The sequence below is a fragment of the Erigeron canadensis genome, chromosome 7 (assembly GCF_010389155.1).
Source record: "Erigeron canadensis isolate Cc75 chromosome 7, C_canadensis_v1, whole genome shotgun sequence".
NCBI classification, from domain to species: domain Eukaryota; kingdom Viridiplantae; phylum Streptophyta; class Magnoliopsida; order Asterales; family Asteraceae; genus Erigeron; species Erigeron canadensis.
The window spans coordinates 28,133,891-28,143,006 of record NC_057767.1 but is presented as its reverse complement, the minus strand read 5'-3'; the positions used below and the strand labels follow the sequence as shown (position 1 = coordinate 28,143,006).

The 9,116-nt window shown below is 32.8% G+C and overlaps 1 protein-coding gene and 1 long non-coding RNA gene across 3 annotated transcripts; one reads left to right on the top strand and one right to left on the bottom strand.

Annotated features, from left to right (window-relative positions):
* LOC122608460 (transcription factor DIVARICATA-like) lies at positions 1-2,308 on the top strand. The gene is made up of 2 exons (XM_043781567.1): positions 1-1,249; positions 1,659-2,308. Exons 1-2 carry the CDS (start codon positions 783-785, stop codon positions 2,089-2,091), a joined length of 900 nt encoding a protein of 299 aa, XP_043637502.1. The 5' UTR covers positions 1-782; the 3' UTR covers positions 2,092-2,308.
* A 702-nt stretch (positions 2,309-3,010) lies between these two features.
* LOC122608532 lies at positions 3,011-7,720 on the bottom strand. 2 transcript variants are annotated; one of them, XR_006325241.1, is made up of 3 exons: positions 7,613-7,720; positions 4,016-4,122; positions 3,011-3,471 (listed from the first exon to the last, which is right to left on the bottom strand). It is a non-coding gene; the product is annotated as an uncharacterized LOC122608532 (long non-coding RNA). The 2 variants fall into 2 exon arrangements; XR_006325240.1 differs by having other exon boundaries at positions 4,027-4,122.
* Positions 7,721-9,116: the final 1,396 nt, after the last annotated feature.

Sequence of the window (9,116 nt, the reverse complement as noted above, 5' to 3'; positions counted from 1 at the left end):
AGCACCCTCTCATCCAATCAAATTTCACCACCTTCTCCTCAACTCTCCCCCACCACCCATGTTGTTGTTCTTTCTCTAAGCTAACTTTTAGGCTTGATATCATTTCTTGAAGTGTGGTATGAATGCTTCTACTCATTTCCCCTTTTCTTGCTTGCTCAGAGAAAAGGAGAAATAACCACCAATCTTTTCTCACTTCACACAACCCAAAGTCCCTAGAATTTCAACATCAAACTCAGCTCTGTATTTCTTTTCCATTTCCAGCTTTTGAGGAATTATTATCATCCTTTTTAGTGAACTCATTCACTATTGTGCTTTCTTTCCTTATTGGGATTTCAAGATTTTGCCAATCTTGAAGCAACCAACACCCTCTTCTTTTAAACATTAGAAACACTAATACATATGGGTTTAGATCTAAAATCTTCTTTCTACTATAATTGAAAGAAGTAACATAGAAAGAGAGAAATAGAGAGTGGATTTACTTTTCTTGATACTTCTAAAACATTTCTATCTTTTGGGAAGTATTTTTCTTTCATCTTGAAAAGGTGGTACTTTTAAAGATTCTTTTGGGTAGTTAAGTGGTTGGCTTTGGAGGCAAACAAAAAGAAAAAGAAGCTATTCTTATTCTATCTTACTCGTATTTTCATTTCATTTAAATACTTCTTGATTTAACCAACATGTTACCATTGTAAAATCCTCTCACATTTCTTCCAAAATCCTAGAAAAACAAAAAAAACTATATATTTTTTTAGTGTGAATTATTTGTATAGTAGATTTGGATTTCAATGAAGTGGGAAAGTGTAACACTTGCACCATCAACAACTTCATACATGTCAAATTCTTCTTCAAGTTGGATGATGGAAGATAGTATAAAGAGCAAAATTTGGACTCCTCTTGAGAACAAATTATTTGAAGATGCTTTGGCTAAGTTTGACAAGGACACGCCTGACAGGTGGCAGCTGGTGGCACAAATGGTTCCCGGGAAATCCGTAGCAGATGTTATGAGACAATACAAGGAATTGGAAGATGATGTTAGTAGCATTGAAGCCGGGTTTTATCCGAAATATGGATATAATTGTAGTACTTCCTCATTCACTTTAGAGTGGGGAAGTAATACGGAATTTGATGGGTACGGATCTCTAGGGAAGAGATCATTGGCCACCGCGGCCACTGCTATGACTGTAGTGGCCGCGGGCCGGCCTCTTGAACACGAAAGAAAAAAAGGTGTTCCTTGGACTGAAGAAGAACATAAGTAAGTTTAATTTCTCATTTTACTTCTTGTAAAATAATGATTATATCTATTCATAATCCTTCAAATTGACACTTGTCAAAAGTAGTACATTTAAAAAAGTCCACATCACATGTATAATCTTTTGACATGTGTCTATTAGATGGATTTTAGGGAAAAGTTTAAATTTATGAGCTAGGAAGTGATTTAATTTAGTTAAAATGCTAATGAGGAGTTTGCTTTAGTTGCCAATGTAAACTAGCCCAGTTGGTAGAGACTATGCCTCTTGGAGTAAAGACTAAGGGTCAAATCTTGGCCTGGAGTAGATTAGTATTAATTGGTGTAATTAAGATATATTATATTTGCTGTTAAAAGAAAAGTTTTCTTCTAGTTTGATTTCCTGACACAGGTATTTTTTGGGATTTGATAACAGACTGTTTTTGTTGGGGTTGAAAAAGTATGGAAAAGGAGATTGGAGAAACATTTCAAGAAATTTTGTGGTGACTAGAACACCAACTCAAGTTGCAAGTCATGCCCAGAAGTATTTCATTCGACAGCTATCGGGTGGAAAAGATAAGAGAAGAGCAAGCATTCATGATATAACGACAGTTAATCTTCAAGAAAACAACTTGTCTTCACCGGAATATAAAACAACCGATTCACCAGAGCAATGCAAGTTTCAATGGAATCAGCCTAATAGTGAAACTGCAGCCATGGAATTTAGCCAAAGAAATGGGAATTTATTCATGTCAAATAGATATGGAGGCAACGCGTTTGGTGGTGGTGATGGTTTTGTACATGAATCATACGGTGTGCCTGATAATATGGTTTTTCAGATGCAACCGACGGTGCATTACCCTCACTGAAAAACTTTTTGTGCGACAACGGTTTCTTTTCTTTTCTTGTTTTGATTGGGATAGTTATTATTGGTCTTTTTCATGGTGTTTTTTCAGATTTCTATTGTGGTAATGTGAATATTTTAGTAGTTTAGCATTCGGTTATAGCTCTTGAAAAGAGATTAGTGTATGGATTATGTGTACTTTTGTTGCGCTCTAGAAGCTAATTAAGCAAGAGTTTGATCTATCAAACAAGTTAAAGTTAATGGGCACGCGTTACGTTGGTATTGTACTTGCTTGACTTACAAATGTTAATCTGGTATTGTACGACTAGATTAATATTTGTATCCACTTTTAATAATAACTTTTCGAGCATCACAATCTATCTTTAGAGAACCTAATCCAAGATTGTATTCGTCGACATTTGACTATATCGATGGTTGATCCACCAATATTCCTCCAACATGAAGCATCCTTGTAAGTATCCTGGTTATCCTTGATTAATGATCAGGCTAAAAAGCATACTTATTCTTGTACAAATCAAGATTCTTATGCACTAATTTCTGTCCTTAAACCTTTTTGGTGTACTGTTCTTAGTCAAAAAGATGTGTCCAATTCTTTCTCTCCGTTTGAAAATGAGGAAAGACTTTTTACTGTTATGATATCAGTGCCTTGGATCATTAGATTTTGACCTTTTTTCTTTTAAGAGTTTGACCTACCAATTCCACTAGAAAATGGCAAAAACACTTCTTCAAATGATTGGAACTTGTAAAGATAACTTAGTGATTATAAACAGGTGTTATATCTAACTTAGAATTGCATTAGTAAATAGATTCTACGCTTTTAAAAACTGAGTATGGGTTTTATTTTTAAAATAAAGAGTCAAAATAGTGCAAAAGTCAACACTGGTGTAAAGTATGGATACAACTATAATATAATACCATCTTGATTGGGAGAAAGAATCAAATACAACTATTTCCATCTCATTCAAGAATCTTCAAATAATTCATTAATGTAACACAATTAAATACAAAATCAATAATTGTTAGTAGCCTTTGAATACTTCTTTTTGTAAAGAGGAACTACCAAAATCAGCAATCTATGTCTTTTGCAAGTTGCAACAAATTATTGGTAGTCATAACTTTTAGACCATCCGCTCAGTCTGTAAATCATATTTTGTTCACTTCTCAACAAAAAGGGAAACATCGTTATTCAATTTATGACTCGATAACTCATTCGTTATATGCCCACATGACACTCGCATATCACAAATGACCCTTTCTTCTTCAGATTTATCGTCCCCGGTCCCATTTTCATCATCTCCTACCCCTCATTCGACAACACCCCTGGCCCGTGTCTTCCCTTCGACAACACCAAATCCTTTGTCACTTTCAATATCCACATTGGGTCCTGTCGTCAGACGCATCGCAGGCGATGCACAGATTAAAATTATTGTTGGAATGGGTTTTAATGAAATTCTGAAATATCTTGTTCATGAAATAAAATATTAGTAAGAAATAACAAAGCTTATTGGTGATGGTGGAATAGATTTGTTAGTTTATTAAAACATAACCCTTGCTCATATAAAATATCAGAATTTTTGATTTACGAGGTTTGACTGATGCCTTGTAAATATATTAATGTTATCAGTTAGAGAAAAAAATAAAATTTGATTGGTGTTTATAGCTTCAAAGCATTAGGTATGAGACACCGATGCAACCTCTACATTTATCAAATTATTCATATTTATCAAAAAGATATTTGATAAATACAATCAAAAGTTCAAAACATGTTCCATTTCACAGGAAAAAGTGGTAAAATTATTATCCTTATTTTGCAGTTTGCCCAATTGCATAATACTCGTAAGTTAATAAACTTGGGTATAAGACACAAAATCTTGGCTTATCGAAAATAAGTTAAATCCAAATACTAATAAGCTCTAAAATAGACTAACCACCCGAACACCTGTTATAATTGTGCATCCTGCTCAAAGGACTGTTATCACTTTGGGTTATCATAATCGACTCGTCTCATGCCCGCCTAGAAGTTGTAACTCCAACTCTGTCACGATACAAACATAAATTAACATTCATTTTAATTATCCAAAGTAAATAAAGCAAATAATCCGTATAAGACATCTTTTAACACCCTTTACACTTCGGCTCAGAGAGCTTTTCGGGCTCTCAAGAGTTAGATTTCACTCCTACTAAAAAGCAAATTATGACATAAAGAAACAAATCTGCAATTAAACTATACTCACAATAAGACATCTGATTAAATAATCAAACATTTTGTATTAATATGCACAAAAGAATGTGTATGTTTTGCAATGAAAATCTGATTGCCAATTCTGTAGCTCAGTAAAGCACAAGAACCAAAACCAGCCCACTTGCACATAACAATAGAATATTCATTATTTAGCTTTAGTCCCCACCCACAGTCCAAAAAATGGTGAAGTCACTAACCTAACCACTTTCTATATGCGTTTTTTTGCAACTTGCCAAGTGAAACCCAAAAGAAGGTGAATCAATCCAGGACCAAAACCAATAAGTACTTTTACAAGATTTGTATATTTTCAACTTTGCTAAAGGTGCAAAAACAAAAAGTGAATACTGGAATAAGACAATGTTGCTATAATAACTCGTATTTTATGTAAAGAAAGTTTAAACAGTATTAGAACTGTCTGTGTATTCTACATAAACACAAATTATAATCAAAGAGATGCTACTTTATTGTACCTTCTATTTTAGAAACAAGGACACAGAAAGATACCCACCTAGATTTTACTACTGAAAAATATAAGTAGCACCACAAATTAACACTTTCGGAACGTCTATTACTAATTTTGATATTCTGATCACTATGATGATAAGGATTCGGATTCTTTATCACTATAAGAAAGGTGATTCTATGATCGTATCTCTAATCTATTTGCTACAATGATGCAGGGAGGGTACAATGGGATAAATGTGTGGAGGTCTATTTGAGTATGACTATACTTTTATATTCGTTTTTGGTGTAACCATGGACCATGGTGAGGTGCATATTGTTAAGATACGATGCAGCCGTACTAAAGATGTTGCGTACATCTACAGGTCAAACAGGACATGATACCCGAAATAGGGTAATTAAGGGATGTGGCATACATCTCAGATTAGAAGGTAGAATATTGCAAAGTGACCTTAATCTTAAGAGTGTTATAAGCCTTAGAGGCACTTGTAGCTCCAGGTCCACTGTAGAGAATTTGTGTCTGGAAAAAAAGATTTGCTTTTAGCACCCAAACCACCTACTGACCTACACTTTTCAACGTTGACTTTTCCTCACATACTTGTTCTTAACCTCTCACGTTGGTGTCAATACTCTTTCTCATACATTATAAGTGTCCGAATAACCTGGACCAATAGGGAAATCCCAAAGAATTGGGCCTTTCAAAACAATCAAATAGAAAAGGGTGCCATATTCTAGAAGCCCAAACTATGTGATTGAAAAAATGCTCCTCTATCTGTTGCCGATTAAGGGCTCCTTAAAATTTGCATGAATTTTTAAAATTTGTACATGAATCCAACTCTTATTTCTCTTGTTTCGTTGCAAATAAAAAAAGTTCATGGAAGTTTGATGAGTATAATGGTTGGTGTATAGCATAAACGAAGATGTCTTATTCTGCTTATTTACTTATCTAATAAGAAAACAAGGTGGATCTGATTACTTTGTATCATTTAGATTTAAAGCTTGGTATACGAAATGGAAGATCTTCTCCCACACAAGACAGCTATTAAAAAGTGTCAAAATTTGATGAACCAAAAACAATCCATCACGAAAGCATTTTCTGACCAAACTAAAGCTATAAAAAGGGTATATGTTATTCGTTGAAATGGTACTATCAATGTTGTTAAATTCTTGTTAAGACAACGACTAACTCACTATCAATGTTGTTGAAATCTTGTTGAGACAAAGATTAGCTTCTTGTAATCACGATGAACTAAAGATTTGCCTAAAGAGAAAACTTTCTTGAACTCTATAATCGATAACTGAACAATGTGACGCAGTAACTCAGTATGCTAAAAAGAAGGATCCAACAATTTCTTAAATAAGATGTGGTTCCATCCAAATGGGAATTTGCGTTCATGTGCAAAGGTTAATCTAAAAGAACTTGGAGATGGAGTTTTTGCTATTCTAGTGGTTGAGCCACGTGATATATCTTGTGAGAAAATCGCATTGATTTTGCCGTTTGTGAATAGTAAAGATGGAGTTGTGAAAAATATTATTTGCATAAATAAGGTTGATGAAACTTCAATTTTATCATTAAAAGCGACAACTTATGAAATGATAAAGGGTATGATTTTGAGTTATACTAGGATCCGAGGACAAAGTTATGATGGAGCTAGTAACATTATTGATCCATTTAATGGTTTGAAAACCTTAATTATCAATAAAGCAAATTACTTTGCATACTTTGTTTATTGTTTCATGCTAGAATTCCAATTAGCTAAGTGTTGGTTGCAAAGACTCAAATCAAAGTTAATTAAATATTATTAAAGCTTCTTTATGCACTTTCAAAGTAGTTAAGCATCACGCCACTTATAAGAAGCATCAATGATGTTTTACAACCTTGAAACCAAAACAAACATATCATTAACTTTGGTGCGAGCCTTTGCAACAAACATTAGTGCTAATTGTAGCTGGGAAGTAAAACAATGACAAAGCAAGTTCATTTCATTTCATTGATAATCAGAATTTTCAAACCATCAAATGCATCGCTCAAGTTACTAGTTCCTTCATAACCTTGTTCTCTGATCCTAGTGTGACTCAAATTTATTCCGACATCATCGCGTAAAATTTCCTTTATAAGTATAAAAATGAAGTATCGTCAATTTTCTTATGTCAACAAACCTTTCCACGGCACCACCTAACTTGTCTACTAAAAATAGCAAAATAACCTAAAACAGTTACCTTAACAGAAGAATGCAAATTTTCTTTTTGGGTAAAACCACATTCATTTGACAATTTATAGGAGCCTTCTTTATCACATCACGAGTTTCTACATCACATCGACCGGCTAACCATTCTAGAAGTTCAACAAAGTTACCTCTATTAGGCAAGTTTTTGGTTTCATCATGACCTCAAAAAGGTAATACTTGTCTTAACAAGAACCTTAAAACATGGATATAAGCATTTAAACAAACGGCGTATGCTTGCTTTTCTGCAGTTTAGTTAAGAAACATCGTAATATAGATTATTTTTGGTTTTATCAAATTTTGACCTTGTGTGGAATTCCACCTTGGTTTTGAGCTTGAAATCTAAATTAATGAACACTTTGAATTCAGGTACACAATTAACAGTTTGGACCTTGGAGATATAAAAAATAACACAAACACAAAACAAAATCCTAAAACCTAATTAAACAGTATACACCTTTACAGATATTGGATTCACAATTCACGAACAAAATTCAAAAATAATTACACAGTACTAAAACTAAATTACTAACAAGCTACTATAACATATATATAAATAATACGCGATTAATTAGTTTAACAATGGTAATACTTACCTTTTCCGAAATACTCATTTTTTCTTTATGGGCCGCCTGTGTCGAGACTCGAGAGAAAGGCTAGATGCCCCTGGATGTTTCGAATACGGAGTACGTATTATTCTCGGGTTTTGGGCCGCCGTGGAAGATTTCTCTAGCATTTTTTGTTTTAAAACGATTGGAAATACGGGTCATTAATTTTAACATGTTTACGGTTACCATTAAAAAAAACCATATCCTTAAACAATATGTAAATCTTTAAATAAGACTTTGATGGCGAAGTGAAAAGTTATAAAGTATCTTGAAAGAAAAAATTAGAAGCTTAAAACGTAAAACTTTAATGGTAAAAAACCATGAATTATCAAACATAAAACTTTAATGTTAAAAATAAAAAGTTTCAAAAGATTTAGTATTTAAAGTGTGAGACACTAAAACCTTAACACCCTAAAAATAATAATATATAATCCAAAAAAGCAAGTTACTAAAAAACGGAAAAAAAAAAAGAAAAAAAACTAAGCAAGCAGGCTGCTGAGCCAACTACCTACCTGGATGGTTCACTGTCACACGAAAAGAATTTAAATAGCTTATAATATCTTTACATTGAATTAGAAGGTTAATATGTATACACTCTTACCCATATAATGATGGTTGCTTTCAAGTTATATTTATAATAGAAAAATGTTACTAGATTTACAAGGAGAAGATAGAACCATTGACCATTGTTTACAAATGTAAAAATGTTAACCTCTCATCCAACCTTGTTGAGTCCCAAAACAATAATTAAGTCTTTCCAAAGTTTCAATTATGATATATCCTTTTAAAATTACGACAAGTGTAATTTACTACTTGTAATTTTTTTCTCCTAATTTCATATTTTAATTTTAACAAATATCAAGACCATATATTTAAGAGGATTTTTTAACTGATAATGATAAATCAATCTAATTAATGTGCTTAAAGATATGTCTAATAATAAAATGATGACATTTGAAAATTCAAGGGATAAGATTAAGAACAAAATTTAGTGGAATACACATATCAACGTTTTGAAGTTTTAGATTGATTTTTAGACAACTTTTTAAATATATTTATCATTTTCTTGCTCAAAAAGATGTTTTAGGCGAGATATACCATATCCTATTATCCTTTATATCTTTGGGACTCACCACAGCTTAATTTTATTATAATATATACTTAATAGAAAACAAATGACCTTTTGCGGAGTTTTTTTTTTCCAAACTAGTGTAGTGGATAAAACTATTTAGAGTTTAGTGCATCGAAATGTAACGAACTATGCCAAAAAAGTTATAGTGTGCATGAACTACGTTTGACATTTATCTTATACACGAACTTAGTAAAAAATGTTGATATCATACAAAAAGCATGACCGGCCAATCAAAAACTTACACGTGACAGCTGATATGGGGTGCCACGTAGCTGATATGAGTTGTCACGTATGCATTTTGCTTGATATAAACATTTTTTACAAGTTCCTGCATAAAATAAAAGTTGGGGCTTAGTTTGT